The following is a 25,435-nucleotide window of genomic DNA, read 5'->3' as shown; positions in this document are numbered from 1 at the left end:
ATCTATATAAAGAGAGAGAATAAATCATGATGCCACTGGGGGAAAGACCTGATTGCCACTAATGCATTTGAGTGCTGACGAGTTTGCAGTTATTTTTCTGCTGGTCTCAGCATGAACGGCCAAACTGGTTTTTCATGGACCACATGACTGGGATGGAGGGCTGTTTGTCAGCCAGTCAGCAGGAAAAGATGTCCATCACAAACACACACAAAACTGTGAATGATGAGACCGTTAACCGTCACTGTGTTTATGCTTTATCATTTATTTAGGATTATTCTGACAGGAAATGTAAAATAAGGGGAGGATAGTGGGGGGGTGCCGATGCCAGTGAAGGTGCCTCAGCAGTCCCTGTCTGTAAATTTCATTTTTGCATTTGGGGATGGGGGGGTTATTTGTAAAATAATAATATTCATGAATATATTGAAAAACATTAAATATCAATCTTTATTCATGGATTTGCTATATTTTGCAGTACTGGCGGCGCCGCATTATTGTTAGTTGCATTTAATTGAGCTTGTTCTGTAAAATTGTTAAGTAACTTTTTAATTTGCACTTAACTTTAATTAGTTCTGAGAAATGCGTGCGAAACAAAAAAATAGGTTTAAAATTCGAGATAATAAGTTTAGGACTAAAAATAAACTAATTTTAAACAACTTCAAAATGAGTCTCGGGTTATTTCGGAGTTATCGCGATAGACGAGAGTTGGATTTTACCCACAATGCACAGCTCGACAGCCACGTAAACACACGAAACCACACCGCTAGCTTAATTGGCTAAAAACAGCTGTATAGCTTGATACCTGCGCATCCTAGATGTCCACATGGTGCTGCTTTCGCCTACACGGTAATAATTGTCTAAATTAGCGGCTGTCAAAAAGTGTCGTTGTTTATACGACAATTGCCTGAGTTGTGAGAATACAAGCTAGATAACTAGCCTATTAGCCCGCATATGTTAAAAGGAATTAGCGAGGTAATTCCAGTAGTTTGCTATTAATGGCTTTGTTTCAAGCCTTGGAACTGAGTTCTGGTACTGTTCCCATCTAAATTCACATTTCTTAAAAATACGCCTTCGTATGCCCCCTCTGTTGGTTGGAGTTTTCAGGTCTTAAATGAATCGAAGGCGTCCTCACATCTACTGTTGTTAAGGTTTACCTGAGTGACGTAAACGACAAAGCAAAACGTCGTTTTCGGGCATTAAAAAGGTGCTCGGTGATATTAAACGATTTAAATTTCGCGTATCTGAGGAGGACACCTCCGGGGACTCTCATCCTGTCTGTGTGGAGCTGTCCATGGTTCTAACGCACTTTCCTTCAGTCCCTGGATGGACGGCCCAGGTTTAAAACACTGATCCGACAACATCGCCATATGAAGACTGGCTTTATGTGACACTTGCTCAGGGAAACTGACTAAATCCTGCACGCCGCTCTGGGCCACTACAGTGGTGGTAATTAGGGAGAGATAAGAGCATTTATTTCTGTACGTAGTGTTGTCATTGCCTATACATCAAGCATCAGCAGATATCTGCTGATTGGTATCTGTCATGACATATTTACTCTTTATATAACTGTGCTCTGGGATTGTCAATGAGCAAGGACGAGCTTCTAGGCACTGGAGTCAGGTTCTGTGCAGTAAAACGGGGTCATGATTTGGAACCAGCTTTAGGTGTACCTTGAGATGAAGCTGGAAATGTTTCTTCCCTCTTGATTTCAGGCCTCCAGTGACGTTGTCATAGGTCCAACATGTCGATGGTGCTGTTCGCCTCTGTGGTTCGAGTGGAGGACGGCCTGCCTCTGTCTGCTTCCACCGACTACGAGCAGGATAAGGAGCTTCTGGAAACCAAGAAGCACCTCAAAGGTCTCTCCAAGAAACTCGGCCAGTTCCCCGACCGCTGCACACTTAAGGCTGGATCGTACAATGTCAAGTAGGTCATCTTGGATCTTTCTCACTGCTAATTCAAGGGTGTCGTCTGACGACACACTTCAGTATATTATCGATTGTTTTTTATGAAATGCAAATATTCCTCCTGTGATGCTGTTCTAGTCAGATTAGCCTCCTGCCCACGCCCGTAGCACAAAGAAAGACTCCACATCTTGGCCTTCGCCGCAGGAGTCAAACGGCTCCCAAAGACTGCTGCTCTTTAGGAGACGCTTTGACAACCTCAAGCACTGTTGACAGACAAATGGCCTTTTTAGCCAGAGGAAATGAGCCCACGAGACACCAGAATCAGCTGCTAATGGGTGAATTACAGCCTTTGTGAAGCCACTCGCCACGGTTCGCTGATGGACGTCTCACTCAAGCAAATCTACCTTTACATTCTGTAACCGCTCACAGGTGATCATAGAAGCTCCAGTTTTGTTTATTCCACTAACACTAATGATCTTGAACAGTGGTGCCACATCTCCCCCGTCTACGGCTCCTTTTTATTTGGTCTCCACGTGATAATCTCCATCAATCTGTGCTGATTGTTGACAGTTATGGTCCGCGCGGTGATTCAGGCGTCGCCGCCATGATCGATTTTCCCCTCGGATGTTGTTTGAGCCGTAAAGATGATGGAGACGATGACTTTTCCGGGGGGAATCGGATTTATGTCCTCTGCATCAATTATCACCACGGAGCAGGAAAATACTTCTGAGATGAATACAGACGTCAACTTCTGTGAAACGGGTTTGGGACAAAAGGGGCTGAAATCTAGCGGGTGTTTTCCTCTTTTAACCCAAGAGTTTGATCGTAATGGTGCCAGAGTGTGTGTCCCAGTTTCACCAGCTCCTTGGGTGTCGGGTACCTGATGGTGTGCACCTCAAACTACCCAAATGTTCTGGCTTTCTGCTTCCTGGACGAGCTACAGAGAGAGTTCATCGTCACCTACGACAGGAAACGCATCAGCAGCGCCCTGCGGCCGTATTCTTTCATCGAGTTTGGTGAGTCTTCGGCAGGTCAGAGGTCACCGCCAGGCTCAGCGATGAGTCCGTTCAATTTCATGTTCCTTCCTTGATGACACCTGCTACGTTTTAATTCGTCGCCCACCAGACACCTTCATCCAGAAGACCAAGCAGCGCTACAACAGCCCCCGTTCCCTGTCCACCAAAATCAACCTGGCCGACATGCAGATGGAGATCAAGCTGCGGCCGCCCTACCAGCTGTCCCCTGAGGACCTGCGGGCCGTCAACGGCTACTCGGCGCACGTACCCTCCAAATACAAGGGCTTAGGTGTGAGGCCACCTCCACATCTGCCCTCTGCCTGTGTGTGCTGCCCAATCAGCCATGTCCCTTTCTCTTCTCCCAGCTCCCAGCCTGATGCTGGAGCCCGTGTCCCTCCCCGGCGTCGTCTCCTGCGTGCTGAGCGTGCTCTGCGGAGGCCTGAACCTGCTGCGGGGCGTGCACGCCATCGAGAGCGTGCTGCAGGTACGGCAGATTCCAGCACCCTCTTCCTTGATTTGATTGACGCCTTGTTTTCCCGACACGACCGGCGCTAAAAGGGCGACTTTCCCCACAGAACGAGGAGGAAGACTTTAATTACGTGATTGCCTTCTTCCTGGGCACGGCCGCCTGCCTGTATCAGGTAAGTGATTGTCTCCGGCGAGAGCGGCCCGTCGCCCGCTGACGAACAGCTCTGCGCTTTCCCGCTCGTCGGCTAGACTAACGTTAGCGAACGCGCGACGCCTGTCACCTCGCCGCCGCCCTCGGAGCGTTTCCATCAGCTCCTTTTGTTCGGCTGCTTACGCTAAATGGGGCGGCGCCGATTAAAAGCCCGCGGGAGGGAACAGAGTCATCAGAGTTTGCGCGTGCTGAGGCGACTTATTGACCCGCGAAGGGCGATAACGGCGAGGCGGTGTCAGCAGCCGGCCGATGCGTCGCAGCCTTCCAACTGCCGTCTGTCTCCACTGCAGTGCTACCTGTTCGCCTACTTCGCCGTGTGGAGGAGCAGCAAATCCGTCCTGGCCTTTGCACTCGTCTGCCTGTCCAACATGTATCTGTACGAACTGAGGAACGTGTGGCAGATCCTCTTCCACGTGGCCGTGGGGGCTTTTATGACCCTGCAGATCAGACTGAGGCAGCCGCTGGGCAAAGCCCCCGACTACAACGTCTGACCACCACCAAATGCTGCAACCACCCCCCCCCCCCCCCCCCCCCCCCACCAGGGCGGTAGGGTCCTCTCTTCTGTCCCACCACGACGGCGGCGCCGGCCTCGGCCTGGACCTGGAGGAATTTCAGCCCGTATCGGATTATTTTTGGAAGTTTTTTTTCTTCCTCCTGTTATCTGTAAATCTGCAAACCTGCTTTAATCCCTTTTAAGTGTGGTCCATCTCACACATGTTCCACAGCTGTGTCTTTTAAAATGATGTTAGAACTCTATTTATACTTTAAGTAGTGTTGAGCGATAAACAAGCATTTTTCTTTATTTAGGGAATGAAATGAAAGCTTGAAGAGACTGTTCTGTATTATTGTGAAAGAAATAAAACGCTGCCTGAACCCTAAAAGGATGAGTCCATCCCACTGACCTCAGCTGGTTCTTGGGCCTCAGCAGGAGCTCGGCCATCACGAGCGTCTCCACCATCCGTCACTAAAGAGCTCGGGGGACTCGATGGTTCTGCTCCCGGCCGGGAGGACGTCAACGTGAGTGTTGACATTTGAGGGAATTGCGGTTATTTGCTTGTTCGCCGGCCGTCACAACGGGAACGTTTCCCTTAAACTCCCCCCTCTTCTGGAAGAGGCCATAAGTGGAAATGAAAAGTGGCTTTTGCAATCAGCCTCGCTCGGCGTCCATCTGGCGTCTGCAGCCTCCATGTGCCGGGGGACTCCTGCAAGTCCTCCTCCCCCCTCCTCCTCCTCCTCTTCCTCCCTTCCTCCTCCTCCTCTTCCTCCTCCTCCTCTTCATCCTCCCCCTTCCTCCTCCTCTTCCTCCTCCCCCTCCTCCTCTTCCTCCTCCCCCCTCCTCTTCCTCCCCTCCTCCTCCCCCCTCCTCTTCCTCCCCTCCTCCTCCCCCTCCTCTTCCTCCCCCCCCTCTTCATCCTCCCCCTCCTCTTCCTCCTCCTCTCCTCCTATTCCTCCTCCCCCTCCTCTTCCCTCCTCCTCCTCTTCCTCCCCTCCTCCTCCTCCCCCCCCTCTTCATCCTCCCCCTCCTCTTCCTCCTCCTCCTCCCCCCTCCTCTTCCTCCTCCTCCTCCTCCCCCTCCTCTTCCCTCCTCCTCCTCTTCCTCTTCCTCCTCCCCCTCCTCTTCCTCCTCCTCCTCTTCCCCCTCCTCCTCCTCTTCCTCCTCTTCCTCTTCCCCCTCTTCCTCCTCCTCCTCTTCCCTCCTCCTCCTCTTCCTCCCCCTCCTCCCCCCCTCCTCTTCCTCCTCCTCCTCCTCCTCCCATGATTCATGGCCGCTCTGAGGCTCCACTTCCAGCAGCAGCGCCACACCTTCATGACCTAATAGCTGTTTTCGCAATATGGCTCGAATTTTCTGGGCTCAAAGTTGATCCTCACTGGATCAGATTCTCTTTATTATCTCCGTCCGCAGCTGCACACCCAGCACACACGTCGTGGGTCACCTGACACACACACCCAGCACACACGTCGTGGGTCACCTGACACACACACACACACACACACACACACACACGGAGGAATTTGGAACTTTTAAGCCAATAAAACATGATTGCCTTAAATGCTGAAAAGGGCTTGACTGGTTTGGGCAGTTGTACAGTTTTAGAGTAATATTCCACTGGAAAAGAATATAACAGCTTTAGAGTAATAGGGTTGTTAGGGGGGGGGGCTCTTTTTCCCTCTAGGTGGAGGGTGACTGATGGCTCCTGTAGGTGTAATAGGGGAGTACTTGAAGCATAATTTATAGGCTTAATGCTTCACCTGAAATGTCAGCAGTAATGTCTTTATGCTGAGCAGCGCACAGACACGGGTTCATCTGCACCGAAAGGTCACGATCGTCGAGCCTCTGAGGCGTTGAGGCTCAGCCGAGATTCCAGGCAGACTTTTGGTTCCCGACTCCGGTTCAGGTACTTTTTATTCTAGCATCGTTCTGCTTTTTGAATAAATGTGTAATGATGTGTGTGATATATGTAATAACACCAAATGTGCCAATCAAACAGTTGATGAGATGATTACATTTATAGCGCCCTAAAGCGCGTGCGTTACACATTATGGTCTATATGGTCGTTAACACGTGGTGCAGTACTGCTGCCACCTGCTGGCCATGGTGTGAACAACAGCACCCCCGCCACCCAAACTCTTTAGAGGCAGGAATTTAAACAAAATATTTTAACTTAAAAGTATGTAAAATGTTAATGTGGAACTTTACTTATATCTCAAACACATAGATGCGTTCATCCTTCGCAGCCACTGTTCTGCATTGATTTTGCATTTTCCCATCCGGACGTTGATTAAACACATAAAATTAAAGCAATAAATAAGTAATTAGGTCCTGTTACCGATCTGCATTCTTATGGTCAAAGAAAATAGGTTTTTAAGCAAGCTGTTATTAAAGGTAGTAAACAAACCGGAACATTGAAATCATGTTGATCCCATGAAAAAAAAAATCTCAAGTTTATTTGACTGTTTAAAAAAAAAAAAAAAAGCATAGTGTTTGGCATGAAAACAAAAGCCATCCAGTTTTCCACTGAAGTTCGCTTTAATCCTGTCCTCTTCACGCCTGGTTTATAGTGGCCTATTCCCGGACAGTAGGGGGCGCTGCGTGGCTGTGGAACCTAAAGCTGGACCAGTGGTGAGGAAAGATGGCTGCAGCCTCAGCAGAACCCGAGAGGGCAGAGTGCAAACCCACAGATGTTTGGACTCGGTGTCAAGTTTCAACTCTAAAGTAGGCAGCAGTGTTCATTCTCTGAATAAAGTATTTTATTTGGCAATAAAAAACCAGCGCCCCCTGCTGGCTTCCTGGGATAACGACACCCACCCTGAAGGGTCAAGGTGGGAGGAAAATCAGGAATTCCAGCTATAATCACAGTCCAAGTTCAAGTTTTTGCACACACCTGAGCCGTCCAAGCAGCAGCGCTTTGCCTTCAGCTCTGTCCTCATGTTGCCGACACTCAGCATTCATGACGTAGCGGGAGTTGATTTCTACTCTTTAAAAGTCAGCTCTTCTCCTCTGCCCATGTAAAAAATGTAAATAATAATTCCTAGTTCGTCCTTTAAGCTGTGGGCTTAAATGAGCTTTTAAAACTTGACACCGTCCAGACATTTGCTGATGATTGTCCTCTAAGACGCAGCCAAGAGACAGAACCAGCTGTAATGTTTGACATTTAAATTAAAAGGAGGAGGAAAGATGAAACAGCCACAGTAGAGAGCTCGAGCGTGAGAGCATGCTGGGAAATGACGCAACATACGAAGAAAGGGTTGCAAATAAATGTGAGCATTTACACGTGGAGTTTACACATTAAAAGGCCTCTGGAGATCGTTGCACATTCATTGGGTCGTACCATCTGATCGTCCATGCGGGGGGGGTGGGGGTGAGCAGGACGGCTGAAAGCACCCGAGTGCAAATATTTCCTCCTGTCTGACGACGGCTGCGCTCAGTTTTAATACTTTTAATATTGGTAGAAGAGGAAAATCCACTTAAAAGTGTCTGAATGCAGTGTGAAGAGCAGGGGGACGACCTCTGAGACCCCTCCGTGAGAGTGACAGAGTTGGTACGTCTGAATACCTCTCCTTGTTCATAGACAGCTCTCGTATATTAATGTACAAAATATAGATTTTTAAAATATTTGCTAAGGTTTGGTGTTCAAGTCAAAATAGAAAATGTCAGAGAGTAGAAAAGGTTCTCGGTTGACATCTTTTGTGTTTGCGGATGCTGATGATACTGTAACCTTGTCAAATTAAACACGTGACAAAATGCTTTTCTGGGCTATTTCTATCCCCCGTTTGTACAAAAACATTCTGAGCCGCCATTAAAGGACCGTTTGGGAAACATCTGCAGCTCCTCCGTCAGGTTCTGGATGGCTGATGGGCTCATATCGTTAATGGAGGTCGTGTTGGGATTAAACGTTTAAAGATTTCAGCAGGAGGAAGGCAGATAGGAGAGGGAGGGGTGCAGCTCGCGTCCCCCTGCCGGAGCGTCCGATACCCGGCAGAGTGAAACTCTTCTCCAAGCGCAGCTTTCCTTTGGGACCTCGTCTCACAGGTGGCAAAATCTGTCTTTGCACACCGATGGGACATCTTTGGTCTCAATGGCAGATCAGGGAAAGTTTGGCCTCTCCCGCAGGCTCCTCCCCCTCGGGGGCTAAGCGAGTTTCGGGCGTGCAGCTCCGGCAGCTCGAAGAAAGAAGCGTTGAGACGAGCGGGCGCGCCTCAGACAGCCGTCCCAGCGCCTGCTCCTCCTCCCAGAGTCCAGGAGCCTGAACCAGAGCCACCGCTGGTCAGCGGGGGTTAACTGCTGGAGGGGCCGCTGGTGAGGAAATAGGTCATCATCTCGCCTTTGCCCTTGACTGTGACCACGCCTCTGTACTCCAGTGTGTAGTTGTAGGCGCTCAGGACCTGCTGCAGGTCTGCAGTCACCTGGGAGCAGAAGAAGAGAGCAGGCTAATGTTGCTAATGCTCTCAGTGCTATTCAATATGCGCGGCCATTATGTAGCTTTCTTTTTGTTTTTGTTTTCCAAAAGAAATCTATAATTCTGGAGGGATGACAGAGTTCCTTAACATCTCTGCCCATAACAGACTTCCATGTCTGCGATTATGAAACTGATTTCATGTCTGACGCCGCGCTAATTACCATTTCTCATTAACTTTTCCTGCGACCAGCCCCTGGCTGGAGCTAAAAGGCAGCCTCACCCTGTTTATTGATATTAGAGGAACTTTACTCATTTATTTTAGCTCGGCGCAAACATCTGAGATGTTACTGACAAGTTTGAATTTGTGAGAACTTTTATTTTGTAGGAGAGAGGTGGAATTATTGTGAAGATGCAGCCTCACCTGGATCCTCTCCGGCACGCCGGTGCTGTCCATGCGGCTCGCCACGTTCACCGTGTTCCCCCAGATGTCGTACTGAGGCTTCCTGGCCCCGATCACCCCGGCAACCACGGGCCCGATGTTAAGACCTAAGACAACAGAGGACAGACTGAAGCTGTCGGACCACAGGAGGATTCTGCTTCCCTGGAGGGAGGAGATCAACACCTCCCACCTATTTTCATCTTGAAGTTGTTGAAGGAATGCTCGTTGATGTACTTCATCTGGTCCATCAGCCTCATGGCGTAGTCGGCCAGGGCGCGGATGTGCGTGCGCCCCACCTTGTCGTACGTGGAGTCGTTCAGGCCCGACGCCGCCATGTAGGTGGAGCCGATGGTCTTGATCTTCTCCAGCTGACGGAACTGTTCCTCGCTGATGATCTGAAGGCGGCAGCGGAGGCAACGTTGGCGTCCGTCGGGGATCGTTAGCGGTGCCGCGGGGGGGGGGGGGTTTCATCTCACCTCGTCAAAGTCGGCGATCATCTCGTTGAGCAGCCGCAGACACTCCACCCCCTCGTTGTTGCCCTCCAGCTCCACGTAGAACTCGGAGAAGTTGCTGATGGACGCGAACATGACCGCCACGCACTCGCACGACTGGTAGTAGAGCTCGTCGTTGCGCCTCTCGCGCTGCAGGAAGTGGGCGGCCACGTCTTTGGGCAGGATGTTGTGGAGCAGCCGGCGGTTGTAGGCCTGCAGCTCCTCCATCTCCTCCTTCTCCTCTGTGGCCTGTTGGGGGGGGACACAGGTGGAGGGACAGGTGGAGCAGGTCCACTAAGAAAGGTGTCCAGCCTCAGCGTGGACGGCGGAGGAGAAGCACACCGACCTGCAGCTTCCAGAGGAAGTCCAGCCTGGCCGTGGACTCCACCTGCTGGGCGTGAAGATAGAGGGCCAGGACGAAGACGGTGATGACCACCGGGGTCATGATCTTCAGAGGAACCTTGGAGTCCGCCATGCAGCTGGAGGTCGGCGTGCACACGCACACACACACACACACACACACACACACACGGTGTTTAGCTTCAGGGGGCGACAGCTTCAGTTCTGCTCTACAAACCTCTCCTCACCTGGTTCCGTTCATGGACTGACTGCGGGGGGGGGGGGGGGGGGGGACAGAGAAGAGCCAATCAGCAGCAAGAACACCTGAACGCGCTCACAAACGCCTCCGGCGCCCATGAAATGACTCACCCGGCGTGGATGGCGTTGGCCATCACCAGCAGGTCCTGGTTGTCAAAGAGGCTGACCTTGGGCACCTCCAGGATGAAGAGGTAAAGCACCTCGATGAAGAGCATGAGGAAGAGTTTCCCGATGCTGCTGATCTGCAGGAAGACGGAGGTGGCCAGCAGGCTGAGCAGGATGCAGAAGGAGAAGTACTGAAGGGAAACATGCAGACGTCCTTAGAGGTGTGATCTGAAGATCCTGGAGCTGGAACGCTGCTGCTCCTCAGTGCCTCTGGGGTTTGTTCCTTCATACTGCTGCGTGAGCGTTCGTGTACCTCAGGGAAGCTGCAGACGAGGCCCGAGGCTCCGCAGGAGGGGCCGTCCAGGCTGTAGTTGAGGAGCCGGGCGTGACAGACGGTCACGTTCTCCAGACTGATGTTGAGTTCAGCCATGATGCAGGTCCGCAGGTCGGGGCTGCTGCAGATGAACTGGAGGTGGGGGGGGCAGGAAAGGGAGCTTTATTAGTTCCATGAGGTTATGGGCGTGAATGGTGAAGCATCTCTTACAATATTGATGAACGCGGACAGAAAGACGATGACGATGGTGAAGACGCCCACCAGGGTGCTGTTCAGCCTCGACTGGACGATCCTTTTGGAAAGAGTCTGCAGGGGGACTGGGAAGAGCTGGGAATGTGGGGGGGGGGAACCGGCAGGACAGGGGACGGGAAGGATGCGGATTATGAATGGCTTGGTAAACCTGCACGGTCCAGTTTGGGAGGAGACGGAACCAGAACTCACCCCAAAGCAGCAGTAGACAGTGGAGACGAACATGACGGCCATGAGGATGACGAGGCAGCTGATGAAGAAGCCCGTCATCACACTGGAACTGCAGGGAGGACACATGAGGTCATTAAGTGGACGCGAGGAACCCCACCGGCGGCCGGCGCTCATTCTCTCCCCACGTCACAGCTTTTACACCCAAACGTCATTTGGATCATCTCCCGTCGGCCTCGTGTCTCTGCTGGCCGTCCGCTTACTAAACGGTCCTGTCAAAGCGTCCAGCAGGACGCGGACCTCAGGACACTGAAGCGTCTCACCTCAGCATTTTCATAGTCAGGAGCTTTTTACCCTGAAGCAGAGGCCGTTAGAGTAAATGATTTAGCACCTATGGGGAGCCAAATCCCTGCTGACCTGGGCACGATGACGATCTGGATGAAGCAGATGAAGACGAAGACGAGCGAGGCGCACGCCACGTACGCCCCGAACTTGGAGTCGACCTGTTTGGAGTACTGCGTGGGGAAAGGAGAACCATCAGCTCTTTTACATTAACTTTCAGCTCATCTTTAGGCTGCATTCTATGAGTTTGAGTCGGGGCGGTGATACACAGCTTGCAATTTATCACCGCGCCGCTAGATGGCGCCAAACGCCGCGGCGCTTGGGCTGACCTTTTTCTCCAGGTCTGGCTCCCTGAAGGTCAGCAGGAACCTCTTGACGTGCTCGGAGCGCAGGCGGTCGATGCTGCGTGCGTCGATGGCTCGCCCCAGGAACTCGTCCACCTCGTCCTCTGGGTTCATGTTTTCCTGCGTGTTCCTGAAAATGAAATGCCTGAATCACAGAAGACACGTTTTCAACCCAAAGTCGATCCTATGAAAGAAGAATCCAAATCCACCTTTCCGTCCAGTGTCGCCCCTCGGAAAACTGATTTAAGGGAAACAGATGTACTCACTTGTCTTTGGGGTCTTCAAATCCCTGCATGGAAGAAAGAGGAGAAAGCGTTAGAGGAAGCCGTTGAAGCTTCATGATCATACTCAACATATTCTAAATAATATATAATAATATATATCTAAAATGATCAAATTGTGATGCATGAAAAGTTGATTTTAATCCACTGCTGACAGGTGGAGAAAACTGCCCACAAGTTAGAATTTAAGGCCATAAAATGGTTCAAAAGAAGCTTGAGATGAATGATTTCAAAAACATAAAAGATCATGATTTCTTCTTCTCTGAATTTAGAGCTGAAAGGGTCACATAAATAAAATACTGAGACTCATCACAGCAACAGTTACTATGTTGCAAAATAAGGAGATAAAATGCCATAATTATTTCATATTTTCAGTATTGACGTTGGTGCAGCTGCGCGTGTCACGAGATCACAAATTGGCATAAAATGGAATAAATATAAAGATTTATAACAGCAAATGAACAGGATTGCGCAACCGCTTGATGGGGACTCTCTAGCTCCCCCTTCTGGACGACTGCGCACACGCAGATGATCTATTACTCGATTAAATCTGTTTTGTCTCCACATTTCTATGTTTATTATGTCTGACAACACAGGATGTGACTTAAAAATATAAACTATGAAATATTTGACTTTTCTCCAAGATAAGCACTCATTTTTATCCGGTTTTTAAACACCGCAAATCATCTGTTCTGGAACAGAACCGGGTTTTTCTCCACAAGTGTTGCTACATAGATTTTTATCAACCTTTCAGTGTCCCGGCATTGATTCTGATCCAAAGTGTTGTGAAAGTAAACTCTGCAGACCTTGGAAACAAAGTCAGAGCCGCGTGCGCGCGCGCGTGCGTGCGCGACCTGGGCATCCGTGTTTGTGTAACAGCCTCACACGGCGAGGGTGTGTGACGAGTGTGTGTGACAGGTGCGGGTGAATCCATTCAGGGTCTGGGTCAGCGTCTGTGGGGGTGTTCAGAGCATCACCAGTGAATCCTGAAGCGCTCTCATCAGCGCGTCCTCTCATTTCAGCCTTTTGCTTTTGCTAATCAAGTTCAGGCCAGGAGAGGTCGGTGTTGACAAGAGGCTTTTCTCTTGCTGTTGCTGGATTCTCTGAAGCCGCCCACGAGTTCCCCGCCGTCGTCTCCCTGGGTCTTTCTTCTGTGAGCTTCCCCGAGCTCAAGCACAGAAATCATTTATTAGCTATATTCCACCTGCTCGCCGGCGGCGGGATAATCCCTCTAAGACTCGGGACTTAGACGCTACTCACCATCCGCTTCATCTCCTTGGAGATCTGGTTGCCCCCCAGGTGGTTGTAGAAGGGCCGGTCGGTCCAGTGGCCGCTGTTGTGGGTGACAGAATTGGTCCTCTGTCGATTCATTTTGGCAATCATGGCCTTTTCTTCTTTCTGTTAGAATCAAAGACAGAAGAGTTTAAAACGGCTTCTTCCACAGGTGAAGCGCCCGGATGCTGAACCTTCAGACTGGGATTAAAAGCAGGTTTCTGACACGGTAGAACATGTAAAAGGTTTTGGTGGGCTGTGATGTCCTCCCTGAATTTGGTTCTTCTACAGCTGCAATTTAGAGGCGTGTGTCTATTTTGTGAAACCCAACAGGGCTCTGTTCTGGACCCAACTGGGCTCTGTCCTGGGCCCAACTGGGCTCTGTCCTGGGCCCAACTGGGCTCTGTCCTGGGCCCAACAGGGCTCTGTCCTGGGACCAACAGGGCTCTGTCCTGGGACTAACAGGGCTCTGTCCTGGGCCCAACAGGGCTCTGTCCTGGACCCAACAGGGCTCTGTCCTGGGACTAACAGGGCTCTGTCCTGGGACTAACAGGGCTCTGTCCTGGGCCCAACAGGGCTCTGTCCTGGACCCAACAGGGCTCTGTCCTGGGCCCAACAGGGCTCTGTCCTGGGCCCAACAGGGCGCTGTCCTGGGACTAACAGGGCTCTGTCCTGGGACTAACAGGGCTCTGTCCTGGACCCAACAGGGCTCTGTCCTGGGCCCAACTGGGCTCTGTCCTGGGACCAACAGGGTTCATTCTTGGGCCCAACAGGGCTCTGTCCTGGGCCCAACAGGGCTCTGTCCTGGACCCAGCAGGGCTCTGTCCTGGGCCCAACAGGGCTCTGTCCTGGGCCCAACAGGGCTCTGTCCTGGGACTAACAGGGCTCTGTCCTGGGACTAACAGGGCTCTGTCCTGGGCCCAACAGGGCTCTGTCCTGGGACTAACAGGGCTCTGTCCTGGGCCCAACAGGGCTCTGTCCTGGGACTAACAGGGCTCTGTCCTGGGACTAACAGGGCTCTGTCCTGGACCCAACAGGGCTCTGTCCTGGGCCCAACAGGGCTCTGTCCTGGGACTAACAGGGCTCTGTCCTGGACCCAACAGGGCTCTGTCCTGGGACTAACAGGGCTCTGTCCTGGGACTAACAGGGCTCTGTCCTGGACCCAACAGGGCTCTGTCCTGGGCCCAACTGGGCTCTGTCCTGGGCCCAACTAGGCTCTGTCCTGGGCCCAACAGGGCTCTGTCCTGGGCCCAACAGGGCTCTGTCCTGGGACTAACAGGGCTCTGTCCTGGACCCAACAGGGCTCTGTCCTGAGACCAACAGGGCTCTGTCCTGGGCCCAACAGGGTTCATTCTTGGGCCCAACAGGGCTCTGTCCTGGGCCCAACAGGGCTCTGTCCTGGACCCAGCAGGGCTCTGTCCTGGGCCCAACAGGGCTCTGTCCTGGGCCCAACAGGGCTCTGTCCTGGGACTAACAGGGCTCTGTCCTGGGACTAACAGGGCTCTGTCCTGGGCCCAACAGGGCTCTGTCCTGGGACTAACAGGGCTCTGTCCTGGGCCCAACAGGGCTCTGTCCTGGGACTAACAGGGCTCTGTCCTGGGACTAACAGGGCTCTGTCCTGGACCCAACAGGGCTCTGTCCTGGGCCCAACAGGGCTCTGTCCTGGGACTAACAGGGCTCTGTCCTGGACCCAACAGGGCTCTGTCCTGGGACTAACAGGGCTCTGTCCTGGGACTAACAGGGCTCTGTCCTGGACCCAACAGGGCTCTGTCCTGGGCCCAACTGGGCTCTGTCCTGGGCCCAACTAGGCTCTGTCCTGGGCCCAACAGGGCTCTGTCCTGGGCCCAACAGGGCTCTGTCCTGGGACTAACAGGGCTCTGTCCTGGACCCAACAGGGCTCTGTCCTGAGACCAACAGGGCTCTGTCCTGGGCCCAACAGGGTTCATTCTTGGGCCCAACAGGGCTCTGTCCTGGGCCCAACAGGGCTCTGTCCTGGGACCAACTGGGCTCTGTCCTGGGCCCAACTGCAGCCCCAAACAGCCACAGCATAGAAACAAAGTCCAAGGTTTCCTTTACTTTTATTCTAAAGAGCTGCTCAGGGAGGTTCATGAAGGGCAGCAGAACGTCACGACTCCAACCACCACTCTGTTGACCTTCGGACAAGTTCAGCCGCTCGGCCCTGATCCTTGAGCGTGGAAGGCTGAAGTCCCCCCGACGGGGGTCTATTAACTCTCCCTCCCACGAGACCGAAGTCAAACACAGAGACAGCGTTTGAAAAGAAAACCCTGAAAATTCTCCCACACTGAAATCTCTCAACGTCAGAACCTTTCAAAGCAGCAGAAAGAGAGAGAAGAATTTGCTTTGGTGGAATCCGTTAGTGTTGTTTCGGCACTTCTGTTCTCTTTTATTGAACTTTAATTGTATTTTAAAGCCCTTCCTGATGACTGGAATCATCATTATTGCGATGTTTTAAAAGTATCTCAACTCTGACCATCACAGTGCTAATCGTGAACGCACAGATGTGCTCTGTCTATCTGCTGCTCGCCGTTTCCTCCTCAGCCCTTCATTAGCTGATGGTCACCAGGTCCGTCTGTGTCAACACCCTGTATTAAAAGAGATAACATCAGTCGCACTCAGGTGGCGCGCTCAAAGACAGGTTCGTCCGTAAGTGATCCGACCAAAAGGGGAAATATAAAAGGCAACGCGACTGAAGGGTGCACAATGGCCACTCTGTTAGCGCGTTAGCGGAAGAGTCTCCTTCACATGACGCGTTATTTATAGCTTCATCTTGTGATGCTGCTGGAGAACAAGAACTGGCTGGAGGCTGAAGGAGATGATGTAGAGTTCAACCACAACACTATGACTATATCTCATCCCGTGTCCGCGCTACGTGCGAGGAGCGATGCTAGTTTTGGGACCGCGCCCCCTACTGGCCGCAGACGGAAACACACCAATTCGCATAAATGGAGCCACGAATTGACCGTACCCTCTTCTGACTGCAGCCAACAATGAGGTAGGTTTCTATGTTGTGCTTCTTCAGGTAGGCGTTCCGGTCCCCCCCTGCCCCCGCCTCCACGTCGTAGTCGCCGTTCAGATAGTTGAGAGTCGCCTTGGTGATGTGGATGCGTCTGAAAGGGCGAAGTCGGGCGGTCAAGTGTCGCAGCGCCTCCAGTGAGCTGGTCCCCGGCCAGTGGAATTACCTACCCAGCCTGCCCCCCCGCCTCCATCTGATTGGCCAGTGTGACGTCGTTGGACCACACATCAAACTGCCACTTCCTGAGTCCCAGCACGCCGCAGTGCACCCTGCCGCTGTGGATGCCCACTCGCATGTTCACGTTCACGCCGGTCACCTCCCGCACCAACCTGCAGCAACAATAACAACAACATTCTTTAAAAATCATCATCTTCGCATTCTTTTCTTTTTGGAAATCACCTGTATTATTGATAAAGCACCCAGGACCGTTCCCACCAATACCGTATTGCACGTTTCACCATTATCTGGTCACATGAGCCTGAGGGCGACTTACGAAATGGCCTCGATCATGTCCAGGCCCATCTCTACGCAGCAGTGGGCGTGGTCGGCTCTGGCCTCGGGCAGCCCGGACACGCAGTAGTAGCAGTCCCCCAGGATCTTGATCCTCAGACAGTGGTTTTCCTGTCAGGAACCATCACACATCGGTTACCTGCAGCACCAGCTGGGTGGGGCCACCAGCTGGGTGGGGCCACCCGCTGGGTGGGGCCACCTGCTGGCCCCACCCACTGCTACAAACAGACGCAGCAGCTCGGAATAATTCCCAGGAAAAGACAGGCGGTAAAAGAAACTTTCAGTCATATTCAAAATATTCCGCACAGGGACAAGCTGGGAAGTGTGTGTGTGTGTGTGTGTGTGTGTGTGTGTGTGTGTGTAGGCACAGGCAACATCTGGCACAGACGCAAGCGTCAACAGCATCATTTCTGCCCCTCGTCTCCGCTCATGAATATTGATCGGCGCTCCGTCCAGCTTTCACGGACGACGAACCGTCACGAGGGGACAAAGGAAACGCCGATAAATATTCACGGGCTTCATGCGGCCGCTGCTCGCTCGTCGCACACGTGCGTAAATAAACAGCAGTTCCATTAAATACACTGCGATAGTATTCAAAACAGACAAATAGAATTTGGAATTATGCCTCTAGATCGTCTGTGTGGGGGTTTCATGGTTAAAAATGATGCTGATGATGGCGGAGACGCGCGGCGGATCGGGCGTCCTTACCGCTGCCAGCTTGTCAAAGCGAGCGAAGAGCTCGTTGAGGGTCATCACCAACTCCTGCGCCGTGCACTGGGACGCCAGACTGGTGAAACCCTCGATGTCTGCAAACAGGATGCTGCGGACACACAAAGACACAACTGGAGATTTGACTTTCCAGCCTCGCCGACTCCCCTCCTCACCGGGTTCTGAGCCCCCGGACCGGGCCCGACACTTCTGGTGGGACTCTGGGCTTCCCGGGTCGCCCGACCGGAAGAGAATACGTCAACAGGAAGAGTCTCATCGGAGAGAGACCGCGGGGAAGCACGAGCTCGGCCTCTCCGTGTCTGGGCGGGAGGTAAAATCTGCTCAGATCTCGCGATCCGGGCTGGCTTAATTAAAAATATCTGGACTTGGCTCGTCCTGAATGGTCCAAGTGTTCTTGGAAGCCACAGCCTGTTCTTCTTTCTTCAATGGGCATATTTATTCCCCATCAGGCATTTGCTGCTGGGTTAAACATGGGATGGATCCAGTCTAACCAGTTCTCGTGTGTGGGTTTTTTTTTGTTGTGCTGCTTATCCGAACCTCATCTTTCTCAGAACTGCGACAGTCCCTCACCTAAAGTCACCCCCCGGAGTTTCGCTCGCCGCTACTCGGCCCTGATCCACCCCCTCGGACGCCAGTAACAGACATAAAATCGAGTTTCCAGCACGCCGATTTGACATCAAAGGCAGCCTCGGATGCCGACTGAATAGATGGCTGTGTTTGTTCGGGCAAAAAAGGGGGGAATCTTCAGCTGATCCCAGTCAGCTGAGGCGGGATACAAGCTCGTCATCGTAATCTGAATACAGTCCTTGAGCTCGCCGATTATTCATGCCGACGTTAGCGCCTCTCTCGCTGCCTTCGCGGTCGCAGATCCTCTGGAGCACGTGTTCGTGGGTCATTATCCGATTCATTCATCGATGCCGTTCTGCTCCCGACCCTTCCAGCAGATTATCCGTCAGAGCACCGTCATGTGGCTCACACACCGCCTCGGTTTCAAACTACAGATGGGAGGAGGGAGCGAGCGGGGCAGCTTCTGCGGCGCCACGGTCCGGGCCCCTCTAAAGGCAAACAGAACCACAGCCCGAGTTCTGCTGTTGTATCAGACCCAGGTTCACACCGGAGCCCCCGAAGGAGGAGGCTTCTGGAGGAACCCCGACCTGTCGGCAGCGTTTCCGGGACAGAATCTGAGCTCATCCACGTGACATTTATCCGTTAACTCTTGTCTAAGTAACAAAACATGACATTAAATGATTCGTTCGGCCAACTGGCGTTGCTGATGTCGGACCGAACTTGCTGCAAACGTTTCTCCAACGATCCTTTGAGTCAGAACCCCCCCGCCCCCCCCAGCAAAGACGAGGGAAAACTATAAATAACGGGCTTCAAACCAGAGAGGCTCACATGAATCTCACAGGGTGGCTGGGGGGACGCCTTAGCACGCAGCAGTACAGCAGGAGTGGGCACAAACGTGCACTCTTCTCTTCATTTGGAATTTATTCGTCTCTGGTTCCGTCGTGTTTCCACAGATGTTTGCTCCCGTCAACAGCACTAAAATCCTCTCGTGAATCTGGCTGTCAAGGTGTCTAAATCTCTTCAGTTAAGGGATTAAGAGTCTCTCTGGACTCCAGGTTTCTGAGGAGAATCGATTGTTTTCTGGGAAATGTTGCTGGGGAGGTCGAGCGAAACCTCACGCTTGAGCTCTGAGACAGAGGCGTGAGAAGACTCAGCAACAGGCGAGGAGGAGGAAGGTGAACAACACATCGTCTCCTTGGGATGAGCTTTATAAAGCCAAACAAATCACGGCCGACACTTCCTATGATCTATTTGTCAGCTCCAGGCTCCCGTAGAAACATGGAGGAGCGGAGGAACCTGTGGGTGTGCAACTTCCTCTCGATTTTGGGGGGGATTTGATATTTATTCTGGGCCCTGCCCCCCTCAGAAGCAGCGCTGCAGCACCAGCAGAACCAGAACACTGTTTCTCTCAATCATTTAATCAGATGTTTCCCTTCTCTTCATCGTGGATCATTCCATCCGCCCAACTCACTCAAGCTGGACCCTTTTTAAACATCTCCACACATGAACCTGAGCTGATACATATAGCGCACGTTTGCTGCACACCTGTGTGTTGCCGCCTGAACCAGATCAGCACCGGCTCCGACAATGTTAGTAGGGCGACCTTACGCAACACACGCCAACCACATGGGTTTGCCTCAGTTCCGGTCCAAAATGAGAGCGAAAAGTGAAGCCACCTCATTCTGGCTAATTGAGGCACTTTTCTTTATGTTTTCCTCTTCAAGGAGCTGCCGGCCCACCGTAACGGCAGCGGTCGCCGTGCGACCGGACCGGCAGGATCGGCGCCACGGAGGAGGAGAGACATGTGGTTCCAGTCTAAATGTGTCTGGAACTGGCACTGCAGCCTTCAACCGTGGAACATCTGATTTCAGCTGCTCGGGACAGTGAAACAAGAACAGCAGATCAACCCAAATGACCACAGAGCCCCGTTCACAGCCTCACCCCCCCCCCCGAGCTGTCACTTCTCTTCCTGTTGTTACTCGGCCTCTCAGCGGAGCCCCAATTACCAAAAAGCTCTGACAGGCCGGGTCGCACCTGGTTAGCAGCTCATTAACCGCGCACTCGTGATGAAGGAGGACAGAATCCAGTCAAGCTTAGCAGACGCTGCAGTGGCGCCGCCTCAACCCCACAGAGGTCAAGATGGTCAAGGGTGCTCCGGTAACGTCTCGAACAAAGTTTAACGATCTGGGTTGGAAGCCAAAAACTCGGGAATAGTCCGAACCTCAGCCGAGCTGGTCCGCCTGATGTTGTCACGTGTTTTAAGTCTTTTGAACGCAGCCAAATGACCGATAATGATCATTTCAGCGGCGGTGAAAAGGCCTTTGTGTGGAACATCGGCGAGGATTCGACTGCGTGATCCGATCCTCGAGGGCTCGGAGGGACATATCAAAGTAAGAAACCGTCTCAACAGAAACTATTATGCACCCAGACTTAAGCTTTCACCTGACTATGACAGCCACGGGTCATAAAACACACACACACACACACACACGTCTGCATGGATCCAGCAGTGTTTGATTCCTCCACAAGGAGGGGCCAAATCGTCAGTGAGTTGCACTGGTTAAATTCTGTCCTAATCATATTTATGCTGCCTCGATTTACAACGAAGGCGTCTCTTGATGGACTAAATCCAGTCTATACGAGGTCGTTTTACTCTCCATGAGTCAACGATCCAGGATTCGTCCCCAGAGAGAACCAGCCTCTGTCCTGTCTGGTCACAGAATCCCCCCTTTTTCTCCTCTGCCTCCATCTAAAACTACACCTGCAACCATCCATCGCTTCACGTCAGAGCAGAGGTTTGACTTTCCCGCCATATTTGACTTTGACTGGAAGTGACGGTAGACACAACACTGACAATCCCTTTAGCCCAGCGTCATGGCAACGCCGGCACTTCTCCCTCCTCTTCTGCCTTCATCTGTGGGTGGCCTGCACCATTCAGGCCTAATCTGGATTAAAACTGTCTAAAGCTGCAACAATCATCAAAATGAGATATTAAAGGCTGATCAAACATATTGCTGCAGGCTGATGTATAGGAAATGGCAGATTACTGGTGAGGGAGCCTTTACTGTTTGGTCGACCTGCAGAAACGGGGCAACGACGGCAGATTGAGGTGATTTTTGGTGGCGTTCGTCCCTTTAAGAACCGACGAAGATACAAACCAAGCAGCGATCTCATTTCACACCTTCCGTCCTACCTGACGTTGTCGTGCTTCTGAATGTAAATCTTGTGAAACATCATGTCCTCCTGCTTGGCATTTATGTCCGCCTTCATCTCCATGGCAACGTGGCGCGGCAGCACCGAGAGCAGGAGACGTTCCTGCAACGAGCCGAGAGGGGAGTGAGTTGGGGGCGAACGCCGATACGTCAGGAAGAGGAGGAGGGATGAGGCGGAAAACCATCGTTTCCGAAGGTTTCGCCGCACTGGCGCTCACCTGCTGCTGGTTTTCTCTCTGCGAGTGGAGGCGGGCCTGGATGCATTCCCTGGTCTCCTGGAAGGCCTGCCTCTGGGAGCCCTCGGCGGGGTAATGAGTGCACACTCCCACGATGTTGGTGCAGGAGAAGATCAGCACGTTCGACACGATCTGGCGGAGACACAGCGGGACAGCGTTGGGACAGGCGCCCAGAGAAGCCTCAGACGTTCGCCAAAGGTCAATCAACAATCAACCCTTTTAACTTAATTATTGAGCAGGGGAGGCTGTAAGGACCTCAACATTTAGACATGACAAGCACGCGGTTCTGGGCTGATCAGCTGACCATCACCATGTTCTTGTCCTGGAGCCTGAACAACAGCACCGCCAAACTCTCACGGCTGATCGCTGATGGGAGCAGGAGACGCTCGAGGTGTCCGGCGCTCCGGGGACGCCGTCAGGTTCCCGGGTTCGCACCAAACCGCCTGTTGTGAATCCAGGGCAGCGCCGCTCCCAGACTGGACCAGAACGTGGAGGCCCACACGGGCCACCGCCAGTCATGCATTCTTTTCATAGCCCCATTTAATGGGCTAAATCGGGCCGCTGAATCACATTCACACCACAAGCTTCTCTGGCGCTGGAAAAAAAAGACTGAACAGACACAGCGGATCTTTATCGAGTCCAAAACCCCTCTGCAGGGTTCCAACAGAACCAGCAGCTCGCACTGAAGAGAGGAGTGGCAGGAGATGAGCAGCGTGGGGCGAAACCGGGGGAAATGGCTTCATTACATTCATCCAGCACACTGAAGCCGACTTCCTGTCGACAAGCACGCGGAGCAGAAACAAATGTCGTGCAGCGATCGGCGCCTGGAAATGTGACCCGGGTCACCGGTACATTAAAGGGACAGTTGGCTCCTTCAAGCTGCAGCCTAAATCCAAAGCATCTGTGACACGTTTAAGGTCAAGCGCTCCGAACACGAGTCTGATGGGGTAAAAAAGCAACATCACTAAACTAAATTTGTGGGACCGGTTGCATCAAACCGCTGTGATGACGATTTCAAAAGGACTAATTATCAGTCTGGAGGTACTGATGCACCCAGGAAACCTTCTGCTCACTTCCTGGTCACTGAACCCCTGAGAACGATGCAGATGTGACCGCAGAGGATGGCTGGACCGCACGATTCCCCGATCACATGACCGGTAGTTGATCCATTCAGCAAACACAAAAAAGACCCCGTCGTTCGGCGCCTGGATGAAGAAGTTGATTATTAGAGCTCACAAAGCGGCCCAGTTAGCATGTTGAAGGCAGACGGCTGGAGGAAATGGCCTCAGAGAATTAGAGGGTTCAGTGGCAGAAAGGACGATCCCCTCCAGAGGTTCTGGGGGGGTCAGCTCCTGTGAATAATGCTGGATATTATATTTAAAAAAGGAGTGTGAGGCATGTGAGCAGCAGAGAGAGAGAACAAACCTGTCCAAACAAAAACAGTCATTTTCTGCTTCCTGCGCCGCCGCTCACGTAGCACCCCGCTCTCCCGCTACCACGGAAACGGCGTGCATCGGATTAAGACTCTCAACAGGTCAATACGAATATTGCCCAGAACTGGTACCAGTCTATTAATACTGCCGGGCCTCGGCCGGGCCTTATTAGGAAACCTGTGTGTTTTTTCTCACCGTGGAGGAAAAGTAGGAAAAACACACTCCCACGTTTCCCAGAGATCATCGTCAGGGCAACCACACAGAAATCTGCGCTAGATGTTTCTCTCTTAACGCTAGGCCAAATTTGTGCACAGGAAACCACCGTTAACCGAGAACCCGCTTTGAATAAAAAAGATCCTTACGTGCATCAGGGATTCCCTTTGGTGCATCGCTGCAACCGATTAGAACAATAACGTTTTAAATTCATTTTAAATCAATTAAGACAACTTATGAGCCTCAACCTGAAGGCGTTTGCAGCTACGGTGAAGTTGATGATTGTTAGCTCCCCCCCCCCACTCACATGGCGTCTCTGATCGCCGCTATTAACCCGCCGCCATCATGCATGCCAGCACGGACTCAACTAGGACGCCCCTCGGCACTTCCAAGATTACAAATTCCTGGAGCGAACGGCTGAAGCCGAGGTTTATTTTAAGCAAAATAAACCGTCCGCGTCCAAGTTTTTCTTTGAGTTTCGATTAGAAGTTCGTGGCGATCCATTACCCCCTTAGTTAGCACACTGGGGCACATTGTGTGGCGTGGGGATCAATGCGTGTCATGTGCTTAATGCTGATTACAGCGCGCGGCCCACGTCCAGCACGAGTGTGCGGGGCAGCGTACAAGAAGGGGAAAGTCTCTCACGTGAGGGCCAGCAGTGAATTATGGAGGGATTTCACCTGGAATGCTGCTGGCTGCTAAATGAAAGCTCTTGTTAGCAGGAATAAGAGCAAAGATCCAACCGTATGCGTGGAAGATGGGTTTCTGGGATGGCTGCAATACCTTTCTTATCACCGAGACGATCCTGCGGTTATTAAAGTACCCTTTTAATTCTCCGACTGGGAGTTAAAGTGCATTTTAGGACAAATGAAGTCCTAACGAAGCCGACGAGGAAAGGCCAAAACCAACTGTGGCCCCAATCTAGCCCTAATTTACTGGGTTTGTCTGTACTACAGTATTTATCAGCATTCCTAATATCAAAAGATGGTGAAGTGACATTTCTGCCAGGTGGGGAACATGGACCTGGATCTCAAGGTTTCTCTTTTTTATCTTTTATAGTGCACAATGAAATCTAGCCAAATAAAACTGCCCTGATTCTGGGGGAGAGGCGATACCTGAATAAAGGAAACGAGGGGACAGGAAGCAACACTTGGGCTGCAGCAAAAGCTTTCAACTGACCCTGATGGCTCCCAGGAGCCCGGCGACTGAACCTCCCGGGATCTGAAAGGTCGTTCCCTGACTCATCGCTTTGAAGACCAGCAACAAACGTGAAAAAGGAGGCCGTCAAAAGAGAAGAGACATAAAGTGAACTGCTTCCCTCCTCAGGAGCTTTGAAAACTCTCCGAAGAACCGGGTCTCTATATTTAAAAGAGCCGGTAGGTCTGTGGGTCCCAACGGGAGAAAGAAACGACAACGGCAGAGACTCTGTGGATTTATTCAGAGCCCAGGAGGCTTTGTTCTTCTCCCTACGTGCAGCCGTAGAACCAGCACAGCTTTAAGAGACACTAGAAAACAAATATCCTGTCGCCGGCTCAGCGTGTTGTCAGAGTTGTCCTGAGCTTAGCGAGAGAACGGCTGGAGGAGACGGCCTCCCCGGGCAGCCCGAACGAGCCCAGCGCTCCAAATCCAGAACCCAACGCTGCAAATATTGTTTTCCCCTCTCCAAAAACAGGAGATCGTCGCCTAAGCTGCAGTACAAAACCACAGAATCGACAAAGGATCGACCCAAACTGACCGCCAACATGATTACTCAACCCAATGAGTGACCCCGGTGGGGACCTGTCCTGGTGAAACCCCCGTGAGGTCTCCAAAGATCACCAATGAAGTTTTACAGAGTTCAGAACATCCGGTTCGCTTGCAGTTGTGTTTCCAGGAGCCCGTCGTGATTTCAAAGTAAACAGAAGGAGGATGAGGAGGAAAGGGTCCAGCTCTGCCTCGTGTCCCGCTCCCTGCCAGCGAGGCTCCGGCTGGGCTTTAACCAAAGGAAACGTGCGCGCCGTCGGCTGTCCCACACACTTCCCTGCTGCCTCGGCTTGTTTCCACAGTTTTATCCACGCGGCTCTCGTGATGGTTCCCCTGTCTGTCCGTCTGTTGTGTTTGGGTGTCTGGTAGCCGGCGGCCATGACAGTTCTGTGTGAGAGATCAAACACACCCACGCTGGGATTTTCACAACAGCCGGCCAAAACAGACTGGAGGCCTTTAAAGGCTGCGGGACCCAGCCCAAACCCTGAGCACCGCTGGCCACAACAATCAGAGCTTCCCCCGAACCTGTCCTATCGCCATGGCGCCCAGCACCTTTATGGCGTGTCAACACAAATATGCCGTGACATCATCGAAACAACTGCCATCCTCTGTTGATAGTCCGTATCTGTAACGTGTCTTTTA

At 52.0% G+C, this 25,435-nt stretch overlaps 2 protein-coding genes across 5 annotated transcripts in view; one reads left to right on the top strand and one right to left on the bottom strand.

The window, feature by feature from the left end:
* The first annotated feature begins 696 nt into the window (after window positions 1–696).
* Window positions 697–4,477, top strand: sec22a (SEC22 homolog A, vesicle trafficking protein). The gene is made up of 7 exons (XM_003962152.3): window positions 697–843; window positions 1,710–1,920; window positions 2,754–2,917; window positions 3,027–3,206; window positions 3,283–3,401; window positions 3,493–3,558; window positions 3,887–4,477. Exons 2-7 carry the CDS (start codon window positions 1,739–1,741, stop codon window positions 4,085–4,087), a joined length of 912 nt encoding a protein of 303 aa, XP_003962201.1. The 5' UTR covers window positions 697–843; window positions 1,710–1,738; the 3' UTR covers window positions 4,088–4,477.
* Window positions 4,478–5,994: 1,517 nt separating this feature from the next.
* The window catches only part of adcy5 (adenylate cyclase 5), a 29,442-nt gene continuing 10,001 nt past the window's right edge, over window positions 5,995–25,435 (bottom strand). For 2 of the 4 annotated variants that reach the window (XM_011613217.2, XM_029834726.1), the window contains exons 2-21: window positions 21,387–21,536; window positions 21,150–21,271; window positions 17,369–17,480; window positions 16,644–16,771; window positions 16,321–16,479; window positions 16,103–16,244; window positions 13,105–13,242; window positions 11,830–11,852; window positions 11,549–11,708; window positions 11,295–11,392; window positions 10,902–10,989; window positions 10,671–10,787; window positions 10,440–10,592; window positions 10,133–10,317; window positions 10,012–10,032; window positions 9,771–9,903; window positions 9,410–9,673; window positions 9,124–9,328; window positions 8,916–9,040; window positions 5,995–8,501 (exon numbers count right to left, since the gene is read on the bottom strand). In XM_011613217.2, the coding sequence (XP_011611519.1) occupies window positions 8,373–8,501; window positions 8,916–9,040; window positions 9,124–9,328; window positions 9,410–9,673; window positions 9,771–9,903; window positions 10,012–10,032; window positions 10,133–10,317; window positions 10,440–10,592; window positions 10,671–10,787; window positions 10,902–10,989; window positions 11,295–11,392; window positions 11,549–11,708; window positions 11,830–11,852; window positions 13,105–13,242; window positions 16,103–16,244; window positions 16,321–16,479; window positions 16,644–16,771; window positions 17,369–17,480; window positions 21,150–21,271; window positions 21,387–21,536 (2,652 nt within the window). In that variant the 3' untranslated portion in view covers window positions 5,995–8,372. Of the gene's footprint in view, window positions 8,502–8,915; window positions 9,041–9,123; window positions 9,329–9,409; window positions 9,674–9,770; window positions 9,904–10,011; window positions 10,033–10,132; window positions 10,318–10,439; window positions 10,593–10,670; window positions 10,788–10,901; window positions 10,990–11,294; window positions 11,393–11,548; window positions 11,709–11,829; window positions 11,853–13,104; window positions 13,243–16,102; window positions 16,245–16,320; window positions 16,480–16,643; window positions 16,772–17,368; window positions 17,481–21,149; window positions 21,272–21,386; window positions 21,537–21,714; window positions 21,735–25,435 lie in introns of those variants that run through there. The other 2 variants (XM_029834737.1, XM_029834718.1) reach the window with 2 other exon arrangements.

This window comes from Takifugu rubripes, chromosome 1 (genome assembly GCF_901000725.2).
Source record: "Takifugu rubripes chromosome 1, fTakRub1.2, whole genome shotgun sequence".
NCBI lineage: Eukaryota > Metazoa > Chordata > Actinopteri > Tetraodontiformes > Tetraodontidae > Takifugu > Takifugu rubripes.
This window is presented reverse-complemented; position numbering and strand designations above follow the sequence as displayed.

Bases quoted from the DNA above. Each gene is read 5' to 3' on its own strand.
- sec22a (XM_003962152.3), top strand. From the start codon at position 1,739: ATGTCGATGGTGCTGTTCGCCTCTGTGGTTCGAGTGGAGGACGGCCTG. The intron at 1,921-2,753 runs GTAGGTCATCTT...TGTGTGTCCCAG, and splicing joins GCTGGATCGTACAATGTCAA to TTTCACCAGCTCCTTGGGTG. The intron at 2,918-3,026 runs GTGAGTCTTCGG...GTCGCCCACCAG, and splicing joins GTATTCTTTCATCGAGTTTG to ACACCTTCATCCAGAAGACC.